The 18181-nt window shown below is 38.0% G+C and overlaps 1 protein-coding gene across 1 annotated transcript; it reads right to left on the bottom strand.

Moving 5' to 3' along the window:
* Positions 1-9080: 9080 nt before the first annotated feature.
* Positions 9081-14138, bottom strand: LOC120343147 (uncharacterized). Its single transcript, XM_078118385.1, has one exon. The coding sequence runs from the start codon at positions 14136-14138 to the stop codon at positions 9081-9083; it is 5058 nt and encodes a 1685-aa protein (XP_077974511.1).
* Between the last annotated feature and the right edge of the window lie 4043 nt (positions 14139-18181).

The following is an 18181-nucleotide window of genomic DNA, read 5'->3' as shown; positions in this document are numbered from 1 at the left end:
CTGCCAAAACAAAATATTCCGTTTGATAATATTCTGGCCTCGACATGCTTACTAAATATCACAAAGAGCTGTTTTGGTCTTATCTAAAAATTCTATGATGCTGCGTAGTAATTTCCTACGTTTATTTCGAATAATTCTCAAATTAAAGTCTATTTTGACAACCTGCTGTTGAATATGCTCCCTTATGCCTTAAAATTAGTTTACACTAACCGATTAGTGAGATTATTCTTATATATTATTATCTTATATTTTAGACGGACTTGAAGGAAAGCCTTAGGCGTATTTTATATGTGTGAATATATATATATATATATAAATTGGCCTGTGGTGGCAGCTACTTGTTGTTCTACGAATTACCAAAATTACAGTTGTGTGGAGGCAACAGATACTTTTTGTTATCGATAATTGCATGTGCCATGAATCGACAAAAGACAAATCGACATTCAAAAAAGAATGTTTTTTGAAAAGTAATCAGGAAAACGACGTGTAATTAAGATCCTCTACAACAGATAAGAGACCAAGAACACAAATATTTTGATTTCAAAAAATTCGTTAGTATTGCACCAGGTTTTCGGTAAATTTTTTTGGAGAAATTCAAGTTAGAGTGTATATATGAAATGGGTTACGCCAAATGAAAAATGCGAACAGCAGAGTATAGCCTCATGCGGTCGGCGAGGTACGACTTTTCAAGCGACCGCAGTTACTATTCTTATCTGAGCTAAATGCAACTAGATTTATAATGTTCAATGGATACAACAATTAACGGTACACTGAACTCGAGGCATTATACGCTGACTTTCCATTTATCAAATTCCTAACTTTTCTTTGTCGCGAAGTTTCATTCTCACAAAAGCAAATGCAAATTCCCTCCGCGTTGTTGCTGACAAACATTTTAAAGATTAAATCCAATCCAGTTAAATGTCAAATCAAAATGTTTTTTTTATTTACTTATTATATTTATTTATTTATCTTCTGTGTACATATGTTATTAATCGATAATTAGTCTATTTCGCATGTCTAGACTAAGTAGAATTAGTTCGCGTTATTACACTTTATTATCAACTTACTAACTTTTACTTCACCTGTCGAAAAACTATTTTATACTAATCTTTTCGATCGATATTTCTTGTTACAATACGAATTTACTAAATTTAACAGGAATACGACTATGTAAATGACTCAGTATCAATATGGTACACAGGTACAGGTACATGATATAATGATTCATGATATCAGCGTACAGCTTTATAAAATAGGGTAAAAAAATTTATTTTATCTATATTATTTGATTGTAGATAATCCACATAAGCTACGTAATACGAAATGCCAAACTTCAAATGTCCCCGCCTTTAACCACAATTAACGAATTAATCGATTTTAAATGTTCTGTACGACGCTTCAAATTGACTTTTAATTTTTTATCGAGGCGTTTTACGGCTCCATTTGTCCTTCAATACTTTACAAAAGTATTTTACACTTCCTTATAGTACAATATGACGCTTTACCGAAAATCCGACTGTTCCTCAACCAGATACCATTTTTCCAGATTCTTTCTCAGTACTCACAACTTTTATCGCATCACATAGGCTATTTCTTCGGAGCCTTCGCCTTTGGAGCTCCCGATGTTTCACCGTTATCTCCAACGCTTTAAAATCACTTAAAAAATGATGTACTACCGAATCAACATATTCATGACGCCAAGGTTCGTACGGCGCTGTTTATCAGACAGTCAAATATTGCCATTTGAAAGTTTGTTAAATAAATTATACTTGATTTCAGATAACGCTTATACCCATATATATAATATATTCACAAAATATTTACTGATAGTTGTACGAAGGCAATAATTCGTCACATGATTAGGTCGTTTTTCAGTTGTTCCCTACCCACGAATTGATAAAAAACTCTATTTTATTTTATGGTTCAGCATGCGTGTTCCTTGTCGTTGTGATTTCACGGTGGTGAATAGTGAACATTTTTGCCTTTATTATTTACCTGAACTAGTCAGCTTTCGGGGAGCTCGTTTCCTGCTGTATTTTTAGGAAATAGTTTCAAGACGAAACAAAACATCGTGTCTAATAAGGCGTTTTGCATGTCCAAAAAATCAGATATCCCAGCAGTCCCAATAGAAAGAAATATTTAGATAAAAAAAAAAGCTTTCCAAAATTTTTGTCAGGTTGTCGGTAAACCTACAATCAAAACTAGGAATGAAGACAGAAAATATGAATGGCTATCTCTCTTAGCATTGAATATTTGTGAAAAACCACAATATTCGGCGAATCCGAGTAATAGGTTAGTTAACGACTCGAATCTTCCGAGTTGTTACGTAACAATGGGGACGTCAGAACACCTTTCCGACTGCGTACGTTGTATCCCGTATCTTCTTGCCAAACTGTATAGTAGGTAGCCGTTAGACTACTTCAGCAACCTAGTTTTCATTATGGACGTTTTAGCGTGTCAATCTAAAGAAACTCAATTTAGATTATCATACGTCTGCATTATTGCAGGTGCTTTTAGCCATAAAGGTACAATTGTTGTTGTTTCTTTACTTTCGAGTTGAGTGGTAACTTTGATTTGAGAATAATTTTGTCGCTTTAGCAAATTTTTGTTAACATAATGCTTGTACCGACCTGATAAAGGTGAACGCGCATAACGGAGGCGACAATATTAAAAACAGAATTGAATAAGAACTCGATAAAAATAACACGGATTCGATGTGCAATCAGAGTCACAAAAATGCGTGGATTCGTTCAATACTCAGTCGGCACACACGAAGGAACAAAATATGACGTTTTTGAAACTATCCAAGAGTGCACAGTGGTTCTCAAAAAATTGGAAGTTTTCTCTGACGAACTCCCACCAGCCTCTTGTGGATCGGAAAGATGCCGCAGTGCCATATTAGACATTCCACGATTATCACGTACCATACTAACCGTGTGTTCTTGAACCGCAAGAGAACTTTTGAAAGATGCACAGAAACACCCGGAGTTATAAACCCGCGAAGACCGACTCGAACCTAATGCTCGAACTCAACACACTCAAACTCCGGGTCAACTGAACTCTTCTACGGTCCCAGTGTTTTTATTACAGGATGTATCACGAGACGGATCAGAAGATTGGTCATGGAATCTAAAATGCAGTATCATCGCATAACAGTTCGAATTCGCGATTGAAAATTATGTATAATTTCGGTTGAGCTTCTTAAAAATCATCATTTCAAAATGATCGTAAGCTTTGTTAACAGACTCAGTGAGAGTGTATTAATGTACTTGTACCAAATAACATTATGTATACCACTTACTAAACGACGCATTATCATTCATCTGACGCTGGTTCAAATAAAATATAAAACTGAAGAAATGATCCTGTCTGTTTTATTCTATTCTTATGTCATACATTCTATTCTGTCATACCTTCGTGATGATTTCAAAATAAAAATCGCTAATTGAAACGGACGAACTCATATGGTACTGACTAGACCTCACATTCACATACATTGATCATTATTTCCATCATCCGATGGATAATATGATTTCCTATCTATTCTTCTGGTAACTTCGATTCATTCGCTTAGTATAACTGTGTTATTTGTTAGATATGATATCGGATAAGATGGCCACGTATTTTATAATCAATAACAAGGAAACACGTTGACTTTTGACGCTTATACTATAGAAAGTGACTAAAGGCAATTTATCACTTCATGATAGAAATATCTAAACTACCGGAACTGTATTCATAAATTTGACTTCTTCTATAAGATAAAAAAAAATAAGCAAAAAATCAATGGATTACAACGTAGTTCAATACCATTTTAAACTGATTTAAATCGACAGACGAATATTAAGTAGTACCATTACTAAGTAATGTGATTTGTCGTTGGAGCTGTTTGCGACTGCGTGATGGTGTTTCTTCTAATGCGCAAGACTTTAATACGAATACTGAACATAGTTAAATCGAAAACACGTACCTAATTTGAAGGAAAAAACTTATTCTGAAATACTTGAAGCATTTATATAGAATCTAGGACCCCGTGACCCCCCCCCCCCCACAGACGCCTCGTTTGACATGTAGTTTCCCACCTTTGCAACTTCTTAGTTACAATTGAAAAGATATGATTCGCACTACCAATAAAAATCGTATGCCTCGTATACGTTCATGGCTGTTTTTATAGCCATCTGAAAGTGAACATTTTACCCCGCATCTCGTTTTTACTATCTGGAGTTATCATCTTCCACTTATCATAGTATTATGTTCATACGAATATCATTACTTCCGTTTAAAACGGATGGCGGTGATGCTCGGGAAGCTATGTATGTAGGATAATGTACTAACCGAATGCGGACTAACCTATTATCTTTATAGCAGACTATTCATTACCTGATAAAGAAGCTTTGTGCAAAACATACGCATCATCAACAGCTCGTTTAAGAAGGTTTATGGGAATTATGGTATAAGGAAAGATGGGCCCTATTCTGCATGTTCTTTCTCTAGAACTATCAAACGTACTTTAACAGAGTGAGCCCAAACTGAACTCCTTCAGAGGCCAAATATGCACGCAATAGATTGTAATGCCAAATGTTCATATATTGTACAGTTGCACAGTCGAATTGAGTCAAATAAAATGTATATTGGAGTGAACACTTAAAACCTAATGCAAGTATATTGTTGAAATCCAAACTCAGAACTGGACAAAAATCTTGAAAACAGTATTATTCTCCACTCTCGTATGGATCTTCTCGGCACATAGCGCGACACCATGCTTGTCGCGAATAATGACCCAGTTTATTTGTATTCAACGTACTAATAACACAAAGGAGTGAAATAACATTAAAATTCATACTAATAATGCTACATTCGCTACAATGGAATCCGTTATAGTCCGGCAGAATCGGGGTTTAACATTATTTTGGGACATAAAGTTTTTTTTATTGTTTAGATATAATGTCAATGACATAAATAACGAGAATATCGGTCGGAGACCGAAGATTTATCGATCGAAACAGCGGTTTCGATTCATGACTATATATTGACACCGCGTGTCCCATCACTAATTAATTAATACCTCGCTAATTATACGACATAATTCATCCAAAATCAATAGGCTCTAACAGACAGACAGATACCTATCAACATACTTACCGATCTGAAGATGGGTGGTTGTGGAGTATATAAGGTTGGAGTATATATATATATATATATATTTACTTGTTCTAGTGATAGCATTATTTTTCACTGCATTGTCGTGATCATCCCGCTGCATGACAATCCTTGCTAACAAATAATTGACTGTTTTCACCGGGTGTATATCCACTTGAACCACTGCCGACTGCATTAGCAGGCTTGTATTGTTAATTGCAACAAAAGCGGATATTTTGAAAAAGTATTTTACGCGTATGTTGCAACAGTATTTCCATATATATGGGTCGCGACCCACAGCTGGGTTCAACAAATACCTAAAAGTTATTGATTTTATTTCCTAGTAAATTTGGTGCTTGCGTAGTTTGTGCACCAAGATGGCACACAACCTGAACATAGTATTGTAACAGATCAGTGTTCAGGTTGTGCGCCATTGTGGTGCACAGATTTGACGAAGAACACTAATATAAATATCGAGCCGTAAAAAAAAATTACTCAAGGCTGCAAACTCCACACCCAATGTAGAAATTATGGACATTGGACAATGACCCTAATATGAATAATCACAAAGAAAAAAAACGTTATGTTTGAAAACAAGGTTGAGCCCAAAAAGGCCCTCATCTGCCGGAGTATTACAACAAAATGAAATATCAACAGGGCCAGATTTACCAAGCCTTACGGGACTCGTCATTTCTTTTTTAAACTATCATTCATTTTCGAGTCGTTCTTGAATTTTAAAGACTTGTTCTACAATAAAACCTGTCCAAAATTTTTATAAAACTGACATTTGTTTAATTGGACACGAAATGGGCCTATGGGTCGTTTTGTTGGTTGTTATGTTGCTGTTGTTGTTATTAGCATTCTTGGTATTCAATTTCTTGTTTCTAGCTTTCATCTTCAACTACTGGACCAATTGCCTTGAAATTGTTAGCGGTTGATGATAGTTGTTGTTTCTATAGAAGGCTATTACTTTTATTTTTTCAAAATTACTGTGGGCTCTATGGGACCTGTGAGCTTCATGCTCGAAAATAAATATCTGGATCTGTTGCGCACTTTGTGTCCATATATTTGACCACTTCTCTCTTGTTTGTAGCTAAAACGTGAAATTACCAGGATGTATTAAAACTCAACTAACTGTAAGAGTGTCCATAAGGTTAATGTAGAAAGGGACTTCTGCTTGTAATGACGATAAAAAAAACTATTGTCACTACTGCTTGTATGCTGAACATTACTAATCCGTCTGGTCCTATTATCCAAAACTAGAGGTAAGATCGGGCCCAAAAATACTAGCCCTGTCCGACCCAGGCCCGTGAGAATTAAACCCGACCCGAGCCCGACTAATTAACTGGATTTGCAGGCCCGGAGCAAACACCAAATTACATATTTTATTTAGGAGTTCTTTGAATTGTTATTGCTAGAGTTTAGTATACAGTATGTGCCGTGTTGATGAGACAACTTCTGTTTTTTTGCAGACCACGGTCTCTCGTGGCCCGACCCGAACGTAATGATTGACATTTCAGGCCCGAATATCGGGTCAGGCTCGGGCTTCTGATCTTAGCTCTATCCTGAACTCATGTATGCCAATTCTATTAATTTAATTTGTATACTATACGTTTTATAGTTCACACTGTTATTAACAACACAATCAAGCTTTTACCAACCGGAACTGATCATTTGTTGCATAAAAAAGAAAGTATGATTCACAGTTCAATCCTGAATAATTTTTAGGATAAGAGAAACGTTTGGGTCTATCCAGAAATAAATTTGTCTCCTGCATATTAGTGAATGCTCATACATGCTCCCACAACGGGTTAGTGGAGAAAATTTGATCCATAGGTTTCCTTCTGTTTTATGCTCTTGGAATTGATATAATGGCAGACCATCGCTGTTGATTCTGCAGAAACCACCAACTACATATCTGTTAGTCATTGAAACATCACATCACATATATGCTGATTTTGATTTGTCTATCTATATGAATATATAACGACAATATACCAAAGGGACTGGTTACAGAATCAGAAACGCAGATAAAACCCACAAACAGTATAAACTCTAGATCAGTGGTTCCCAACCTTTTTTGGCTCGCGACCCCTTTTGGTGGTTTACACATACCTCGCGACCCCTTGCTTCACTTTCTATACTTATCCATTAAATAAGCAACAAAGTGAATATTGTGTAATTTACATTTTCATCAAGCTGCAGTTTTACTCAATGTGACGGCTGGCATTGAAACCGCGTAGCCAACTGCGTAAATTCCTGGTTGAGATTTTTGACAATGCTAATCTCATATCATCCTCGACTTACTTCGATTTCGTGTCTTTGTTTTTATATGATTAAGAGCTGAAATGTCGTTTTTGCACAGGTACGTTGTGGCAAACAGGTAGCAGAATTCAAAAAGCTAGTTCAGTCAGTTGTGGATAGGATTCATACATGGAGCACCAGAACTAGGCTAGTGATCTTTCACAAAATAGGTCACGTGCAACTGAATCACAACGAAGATCAAAAATTGATCTTGCACGTCCTCTGGCACAACGGCCAGGAGAAAAGGGCGATGAAACAACATAGACTTACGTCAAGAGAAAAGGGCGATGAAACAACATAGACTACAAGCCGCATTTTTGAACGGCGCAGAAAGATTAGATTGACAACAATGAACAAGCACTTAAGGAATATCAACAAGTAAAGGCCGAAATATGAAATTACATGGCAGCATACGGACATCATAACAGAATCGAAAGATGAATACAACGGGGATTGATTCAGATATTTTATTTTGTGACAAAGAGTATGACAAGCCGGTAGGCGTCCAGGATCTCCGCTGACACCCAGGCCCGCGGCATACAGTATATCGCGAGGATCCAATTCATTTTAGTCTCTGTAGCACTTTAGTGGTCGGCCTAATTTCGTTCAGATTTAAATCTCTTTAATTTGTGCGCTTGGAAGTGAATTCATGAAAATTTCCTCGCAAGAAATAGGCGAGAGGCGAGTAGGTTTTGCACTAGCTGACGATTATTTGTTGCGGGGCAATGACGGCGTATTTCAAAGATTGTAAACGTGATGCAGAATTCATAAAAGATTCCGTAGAAGCACTTGCCGACCACCTTCGTAAAAAAGGGTACGACAGCCAGTACGCTATTTTAGCAACACAACAAGTATCAGCGTCTGCAGCTCGTATTGCAGCTTTGATTGAAAGAATGGAAAGCAGTTACAAACGACAGGAGCGTGTAATAAAAGCACGGAACGCTAAAATAACAGTAATGGACAGAACTATAACAGGCCTCAAAAGTCCCACTAAAAAGGGTGAAATGGATGAAGCTTTTTCATCACAATCAGAGTTTTCTGAAACTCAGGGTAGCCAGGACATAATGACTGAGTTGCAAGACTCGTCACGGAAAGCAGGTACATGTGGAATCGATGAAAAGCCAGGGTGTTATTCGGAGTTTGAGCTCTGCTCCGAATCGGATGTCGATGATGCGACATGCATAGAGAACAGCAATTAAATCGGTTGGCTTTTGTTTAGTGGACATAGTTTATTTTCGTTTCCCAAGTCGGATATGATTGGGGCTACACAACCTAAGTGAACATTTCTTTCATTACATAAAGACATTTTTCTTTCATTGCATAAAGTATAAAAGGTAGTACATGCATATATACTTGGTTTGTGTGAGAAGTTCTTGACAGCGCGATGTAGGTTAACTTCTATACGAGTTTTGAAAGTATGCAATACATGCTCTTGTGCTTTTTCTGTACTTATATATATGTGTGTTCTTCAAAAAAAGCTTGGAGGTTATAGGCCTATAGAATAGTGCGAAGTAAGTCAGTCTTGCTGAAATGAAAAAAAAAATCATTTTCGTGTGGGGTCAAGTCTTGTAGGCCTACGGACGAATATAATAGATTTACGTTTCCAAAGTATTGCTATTTACCTACCTAACCATGATTCAACAACAAATAATAATGACGATTGCACGATGATCTGAATAGAAATTGCGGAAACTTGTGACACGTAAATTGTCGAAATCATACCAATTCGGAATGAGTATGTGATCGATCATGCTTGCTGAATGGGTGGCACCATAGTTTGGTAATATTCTTCCGGTGGAATGGCAAAAATCCGATAACTTCTTATGACCAGTTTGGGTATAGAAATCCACGTTCAAATCACCTATTATGATATCGTTACTTCTGATTATCTGATATAATAGTGACAATTCTGCAGAAGCAAAATAAGGATGCAAGTATGTAAAACAAATCGAATGCTCACCAACATCGACTTGTATTCGCTGTGTCTTGCGTTGGGAACATGTAGAAGAGCATTCTAAGGAGGGAAGGTATGTAGTATCATTTCGAATATAAATTGCCATTCCCATGGTATTCGCCTCGTGATCTAGGCGATGCCAAATTGAAAAGCCGCTAACGACTGGATCTTCGTCACCTTTGCAAAGTTTGGTTTCAGCCAAGCAGATTATATCAGCATTTTTTAAATTGAGGTCGTTATTAAGGTCAGTCAAGTGACCAGCATGCTTAAAACCATTTATGTTCAAATAAATAATTTTAAGTTGATTCTCATACATGCATAATGGTTGTTTATAGAATGTGTAGGGTGCATTTTTTCGCAGCCGAACGAGTTCGTCCCGAACGACCGTGCTGCTCGATATCATTGACCGGTTAAAGGATTTGAGGTACACATTCGATAACCTTTTGACTCGTGTGATTGCAACGTAGAAGCAGCCGGATGGTGCAGACTTTCTATTGCTTAATGATTGAAAGTCAATGATTACCTCCTCTAGAGTCAGTCCCTTTGCCTTGTGAGCAGTTATGGCATAGGCGACAACAACAGGGAATTGTGAGCGCTGTATACGAACTCCACCTTCTCGTATACCGAGCTTGAATGTAGTTTTCGAGCGTAATATAGGCACGCTTCCATCTGGACCTGCTCCATATTTCGATCTATTCATTGCAGCAGTTTTTCTTCCGATACTGTCTGCAAACTTGACCCATATGATACCTTTAGTCTGTTCTATGTCGGTGATATATCCCCGTGTACTATTCGTCAATCCATCACTTTTGTTGATATTTACGGTTAGTGCAATGGGACACCCAATTTTTACATGCAATGAATGGGGCAACCCCCCAGTGGACGTGTAGTTCAGTTTTGCTACCGCCTCCAGGGAAAAATCTTTCACATTCGTTGCAACATCTTTTGCATAAAAAGATATTATGTCACCATCTAAAGCCTCCAGCAATCTGGAATTTATTTTTTCTCGTTTTGCATTATCTGTGACAATGATGGCTAGTTTTCCTTCTCGATAATGGTCATTGTTATTCTCATTTGGACATTCTTTTATCCGACCGAACAGCATGCTTTCATCACTAGCATTCAAAGTATCCATGGCTACATTATCGCAAAGGTGGGAAAACTCGACATCATCGATTGATCTCATTTTTTCTGTTAGCTCATATAGCTTGAAGTGAAGTTTCCATTTATTGGGAGCAGTGAAGTCAGTTCTCTGGGGGCGTCTATTGTTTGCAAAAATCCACGAGTCTTTAACCGGTGGTAGTTGTGAGAAATCACCTGTAACTATCAATGGTAAACCAGCAAATGGCATATCTTTGCGTCCGAGTATTTGTTCCAATCGGGTATGAATCTGATGTAGCTTATTGCTCCCGACCATAGATATCTCATCAATGAATACAACTTTGACATTTTCATACTCATAAGCAGAAGTTGCATTGCTGGAGAAAACTTGAAAGGCCTCTGAGTCATCATTACGAGAAAATTTCAAACCACTTTCAATGGTTTCGCCACCTATAATTCGTGCAGCAGCAGCAGTAGGGGAGAGGACTAAAACTGTCGGTTTGGTTACATTATCTCCAGATCTCATCAATAGCAAACGTGATGCCTCAATCATGGTCTTCATTAGAAAAGATTTTCCCGTGCCTGCTTTCCCACCGATGTATAAATGAAATGGGATTGCGTCCTCAATAGGATAATACTGACTATCTATTCTTTCCATAACATCATCGAATATAAGCCTTTGACTTTTATTGAGTTTTCGGATCATTTCGCATACAACAATACGCTTTGCAAATATGGTTTCTTCTCGTACTGCAGGACTATTAGCAAGGTTTACGAAGTGTTGCAACTCTTTCTCAATTTCAGTGGATGCGTCCTCTATTTCTTGGTCCTCATAAAGCATGTCATCTGGATCACCATTCTGATGAGTTTCAATGTCTTCCATAGCTTGGTCAATGTTTACAAGCATTTTTCTGTGAGGTTCGAATTCTTTTCTCATCTTTTCAACTTGTTCTTTAAACATGTCAAAAACCTCATCAATAGTTCTCCCGCTTACCTCATGAATTTCTTTCTTCTCATCCCTGAACGGATGGAACAATACAAGAAGAGAACGCTTAACTTCCGTATCGTTGTGCTTGTTCAAATAATAACGCACCATTGAATGTTTAGTATTTTTCCTGAATCGCCCCTTCTGATTTTTCAACCATCGAATTCGACTGCAACGGGCTGTGTCTGTCTCTTCATAATTTTCTTCATGATCAGCATCAATTAGATGATATGCTGCTTTTTCAGATTTTGACTTGTAAATAATCTTGTAATCGCGTATCCACTCAGCCAAACACAGATCTTCAAGATCGTCTGGTCTATTTACATAGTAGTCAGTCTTGCTATTCTGAAATGGATTTTCATCATCATCCAAGTCTGCAATATTACCTTTCATGATTCCATCACGCGCCGAAGGATGAGATGTTTGAACGAATTCGTGTGTCCTGGTGCTACACACAAAATGGAGGCCAAGCATTCTGTAAACAACCTCACTTCGAGAGACTTCACGGCTATTTTCAAGTGCCCGACTGAACAATTTCAGCTTTTCGCCGGGTGTTCGACCAAACTTTGCAGATTCCACTTCTATTTGATGCAACAGCCTGCTTAATCCTGATTCATTCTTTGTAATGTACCCCAACACATACGCAACGCATGCAAACTCATTCAGGACAAATGATATATCCATATTAGCTTGGTGTATTTCCAGAATGTTCTTGTTGTAATTGTTGGTCCACAAATCACAACAGTCACGCTTTAAGAACACCTGCGATCCACACTTATTCTCAGCAAGAGATGCCCGAAGCGCATTATAATATGCTTCTTCCGTTAGGCCCACTGAATGAAGGAAATCATTAAACGTTAGGGTCAAAAACTCTTGATTACATTGAGTGTCTCGATCAGAATGAGTTTGACGTAAAATAAATTTTCTAAGCATGACATAATCGCTCTTCCATATTTTGCGATCTTCTGGGTCAACATTTTCATTTGGTGCATCAAGGATCATTGTTCTAGGCATTGGAAAGTGGGGAAATTTGAATCTGCACGTGTTTAAATGAATTCTTTGTCTTTCTATTGTACAATCATTAACACCATGGCCTTCATCGGAATGAATAGTAATTTTACGACTCTTCTTGCGACATGTAAAAGTGTGGCTATGTCTTTGAAAAGTAGACACTGTGTCCAGAATATCAGAGTTACCCTGAGGGAGTTTTCCAGCTATCACAGAATCGATAAATGCTTCACAAGCAGATCGAGACTCTTCTGAATCATAACGAGGGGGAATTTTGCCATTTTCATCCTGCAGCCACAATAAAGAATGGACATGTGGTGCACCTCGCATCTGAAATTCGATTCGGAAGAAATAGTCAGAAACTTTGTATTTGCCCAACAGACCTGGTTTTTGCAAGTGTCTAAAAATAACTTTCATTCTATTACTGAAATGTTGTGTAACGCCAGTAACGTTGCGAGTAAGTATCTTATTGATTTCGCATGTATCCAAACTTCTTACAATTTCATCTGATACAATTTGATTCCGTTCTTTTTGCAGAAGCATCTTAATGAAATCATTCCAATATGACTCCGCACTGCTCAGTGTCAAAAACAAATTTGGTGATCCCAACTGGCGAATCATTGTCATGATTTTCAATTTTGCGCTTTGGAAATATGGCGCGGTTCCCCGTACATTTTTGAACACTTTATATCCTAGATCTGTTCGCTCAATTTCTTGCTTATCAACATTTTTAAAGAATTGAACTGTATATCTGCTTTTACCAATTTTGGATTTGCGGAAGAAAGTTGCACACGATCTCTTGATCTCTATTTGTTCCTTCACATTGAATAAAAAGAACATATAGGTAGAGTCACGTCTATATCTGCAATCATTACCCAGAATCCGTTGTTTTACATAGTTCGCAAATCTCACACCTTTTTCCAGATACGTAGACAAATAACCTCCAGTACCATTTGGAAACAAATGTGGGAAGCATTTCTCTTCGAGATATTCACATTCTTCCCATCTTGTAAATTTGCTACCAGCGGTAGGGGCAACCGTAACAAATGGCATTTTATTCCTATGGGAATTTGAATTGTTTGGGATACTGGTTTGTTCCTTGAAAATGATGGCTGATGCAAGAGTATCTGTAACATGACATGTGCTTTCGGTTTTAGTAAGAGGGTCAATAACTGTATCAGCAAAAAATTCTGTGAGATATTCCGGAATATCATAGTCCTCGTCATTGTCATTATTTTCAGAAATGACGGTTGTATTGTCACTTTCGCCAAGTATTTTGCCACAATCGATTACATTATTTCCATCACTGTAATCGATGATATTTTCCATTGCAATATTAAGTTCAGTGTCGGCATTGGCAACAGCACAAGATTGAGATGTTTTCCATTCGTCTTGATCTTCAATGCAATCTATTGTACATGACAGAAATTGGTCCAACTTCGTAATATCAAAGTGGACATCTCTAAATAGTGGGTTGTTTTGTTTGAGGAAATGAAAGTATGCTAAAATGTTTTGTTTAGATACCACTTCTTCAATAAAATTGCCGCGATACTCAGGGCGCCTTTTCAGAGCAATGGGAATCAGATTTTGATCGACTGGTAATATTGTTTCGATACTTGATTGAATTTCAGCTTCAACACATATCATAGATCCGATCACCCGAAATTCCCTGGATCTGGGAATATGGGCAACTCTTATAAAGGGAACGACCAGCTTCAATAGGTGCGCTGATCGACTGGTAATATTGTTTCGATACTTGATTGAATTTCAGCTTCAACACATATCATAGATCCGATCACCCGAAATTCCCTGGATCTGGGAATATGGGCAACTCTTATAAAGGGAACGACCAGCTTCAATAGGTGCGCTTCACATCGGTTCAACCTCATATCTTGAGTTATAAGTTGCGGTGGTAAATGACCGATTTGAAATTGATAATGTTTTTCATTGCATGATGGGATGAGGCCAGCATAGATAGTCTTGCGGCATTGGTGGCAAATATACCAATGACCATCATACGATTTGTAGTCATCTGTGAGCATGCACTTTTCTCTCAGCAAAGTATTTCTCCTAAGCTGCTTTTCAACCTTTGTGCATGCAAGATTAACCTTGGACACATTTCCACGGCAGTGATATCGACCATCGCTGACACATTTGTAAACAAAGTGTGCACTTTTGCTGATGTCTCTTCTGACACGGTCTAAATGACTTCCTGCACTCAATTTCTTTGCTTTTGCAAAGCAATCATGAAAAAGCCGACGTCGTCTACTTTTTGGACTCTCGGAAAGTCTCTTGTCACGGGTTCTACATCTGTCAGACATCAATCTCTTTTCCAGTTTCTCCGGAGTTTCCGACGCTCTTTCAGATTGAGTTCTAATTTTATCAGCCAACAATCTGCCTTGACGTTTCTCCAGAGTTTCGGACGCTCTTTCAGATTGAGTTCTAATTTTATCAGCCAACAATCTGCTGTCACGTTTCTCCAGAGTTTCGGACGCTCTTTCAGATTGAGTTCTAATTTTATCAGCCAACAATCTGCTGTCACGTTTCTCCAGAGTTTCGGACGCTCTTTCAGATTGAGTTCTGATTTTATCACCCAACAATCTGCTTTCACGCGTCTCCGGTATTTCTGAGGCTCTTGCAAATTGAGTTTTCATTTTATTGGACAACTGCCTGCTCCCACGTTTTTCTGGACTTTCCAACGCTATTTTAGTTTGAGCTCTAATTCTATCAGACAACAATCGGTTTTCACGTTTCTCCGGTGTTTCCAACGCTCTTGCAGATTGAGTTTTTATTTTATCAGCTAACCGTCTGCTTTCCCGTTTCCCTGGACTTTCTAAAGCTCTTGCAGATTGAGATTTCATTTTATCAGCTGACCGTCTGCATTCGCGTTTCTCCGGAGTTTCCAACGCTCTTGCAGAATTAGTTTTCATTTTATCAGTTGACCGTCTGCTTTCGCGTGTTTCGGGGGATTCCAATGCTCTCCTACATTGATTTCTGATTTTATCAGCGACTTTTCTGTTCTCGTATTCATCGGGAGATTGGAAGTGTCTGGCTAGTCGCTGCGAAACACCTCCTCGTCGTACCTTTGAATACTTCCTCACAAGAATGGTTTTCGGTACAATGGAATGGCTAGTAGACTGTACGCTATGCGGGTCATCTTCAATCTGACTGCTGCTGCAACATTCGTCCAAATTTTGGCTTGTTTGTGCTTCCAATAATCGCTTAATAGTTTTCTTTCGCCTAGGCATTATGACTACAACTTAAGCTGAAGGAACATATATACATGCAAGACTCAACATTTTCCCCGGTACTTCACGGTTTAATAGGATTATTTATTTATCATATTTATACAACGATATCTGCTTACCAGTTTGATTCGGATATAGCAATCCTAATTTATAGACTTAAATAGTTATAAAAAAACTGTAGCCAGCGTTTAGGTGAACCACCCACTAACAGCGAGAAGTACATCAAATCTCAAGCAAATAATAATTCCGTATATCAAGAACACCTGCACCGGCTCACCAGTTCCGTTGAGTTGATTTCAAACGCTGCGCGTTCCGTTGACATACTCACGTGACTGATATACTGTGACTAAATGGGGAAATTATGTTCACTGAAATCCCTAAGGCTTCTCCAGTTTATGAAGTATCGAGACCAAAGACGACTTATTGGAAAGAGTACTTTGCCATGCGGAAGGAAGCGTTCTTGGAATTTTAATTTTCGACTTGGTTGGCGAGAAAACGGCGATAAACTGTGAAAAAAATAGAAATTTCATAACGATCGGAGCGTTTTTCGTTGTTACCATGGAAACGAAACATTTATCTGGACTTTCTATAAAACGCACATTACTAGGGTGACAGGATAACCCATGTGAAAAATTTCATCCAGATTGGTCCAGCCATTAAGACGCTACATCTAAACAGACAGACAGACAGACAGACAGATACACAGACAGACAGACAGACAGACAGAACGACTGATAATAAGGGTCTCCTATAGAGCGGAGATCCAATATACTGCTATTTATAGAAATTCCGCTTGAATATTGAGTATTCAACTATATATGTGTAAATAGTTTGCAGTGTAACTTACAGTGTAACATTTTTAAACATTCATTTAGTGGCATATTTTTGATTTGTTCTCTAGACTGTGTGTATACCGGTACTGTTTTAACAATGTTGTCCACGTCAATGTATCAATTAGGCTACAGACCTGCTCACGTGTGATTAGTGTTTTTCCTAATAATTGCTTTTATGAGTGTCCGCACACCGAATTTGCCGCCATGGTTTTGCGTTTGTTTGTATATTAAACCACTTATCACCTTTTCCGCAATGCCCAATCTAGCAATCAGTGTAGTTTTTCATGGCTTGGTTTTTCTTAAAGCTTTCATGGCTTCATGAGTATGACTATCGTCGCAAATTTATTACATTCCACTCCCCACATTATCTTTGCTTGAGGTTGTAGGTATTGGTCATTATCAACGTAATTGTTGAAAGAGAGTACAACAGCCCGAAAGTTTATTACTATCGTGTATTTTGTTTTTTAAGTTTGGCCCAAGCCTCATTTAATTGGGCTTGTGTTTTTGTGTGCGTGCTGGTGGGCAGGCACATGAGATACTTCATGTTTTAAACTTTTTTGTAGGTTTTGCTTGCCCTCCAGAATTCTCCATTTTAAATTTACGTTTGTTATGGAGTTTTCGAAATAAACTATCTATCTATCTATAAGCCTACCGTGCAGTAAACTCCCTGGTATAGGAACCTCGACGTTACACAGCATTGCTTCGAAGCCCACGTGTTCACCGCACCGCGGCGATATGCAGACGAGGTCGTGTGATGTCACAATGGTTAACATGCCATGAACATCTCGCTTGGTTTTTAAGCCAAAAGCGATATTCTGGGGTCTCACGAAGCTAGTGGAAATCTCTCGGAGGCATACGAGAGGTCATTCTAGACATTTTCGCGTTCTATTGTAAATATGAAACCTCAAGCTTCGTATTATTTTCTACTGTTTTGCAAGACCTTCGCGACCCCCCTAGAAACCCGTTGCGACCCTCAGGTTGGGAACCACCAAAGCGTATATATAATATACCACCACTGTTGGGAACCACTGCTCTAGATGATTTAAGACACGGAAAATAGCCTATTTTCCGGTTTTTCTTTGAAAATATGTTACAGCAATATGTCAGTCACAGAGATCGAGTATATTTGAACCTCGATTTGTTAAGTGTACTATCATTTCTAATAATGCAACGATATTATGTGAAGATATTGGTATGTATTTAAACCACTGCAGTGTTTGCCTAATGCAACGCCCATTAAAACTAGCACACGGTTAAAAATAGGTATACAGAACGCTATAATTGCTTTTAGCCTAATGCACAATTACGTCGACGAGTTCTCAGTACTACTGTAGCCAATTTGGTGTAGTTTTGTAGTTACATAACAACTAAAACTAATTGGCTACAATACGTCATCAGCGGACCATACTAATTACCGATTTCTGCAGGGTTGACTTTTAAAAATTTCGTGTCTCGCAATCGAAGTCCATTTTTGCACGCGGTAAACGTCAAAAATCTTGAAAAATTATATAGAATAAAATTTGCCACAAAAAAGTGTCTTCGATGAGCACGAAAGGAGCTGAAAAAGCACATTCAGCGCCGAATTTTGACAATTTATTGTTGATAGAGC

This window comes from Styela clava, chromosome 12, assembly GCF_964204865.1.
Source record: "Styela clava chromosome 12, kaStyClav1.hap1.2, whole genome shotgun sequence".
NCBI lineage: Eukaryota > Metazoa > Chordata > Ascidiacea > Stolidobranchia > Styelidae > Styela > Styela clava.
The sequence above is the reverse complement of the archived record's forward strand: the minus strand, read 5'-3'. Positions and strand labels throughout refer to the sequence as shown.

Bases quoted from the DNA above. Each gene is read 5' to 3' on its own strand.
- LOC120343147 (XM_078118385.1), bottom strand. From the start codon at position 14,138: ATGATATGTGTTGAAGCTGAAATTCAATCAAGTATCGAAACAATATTA.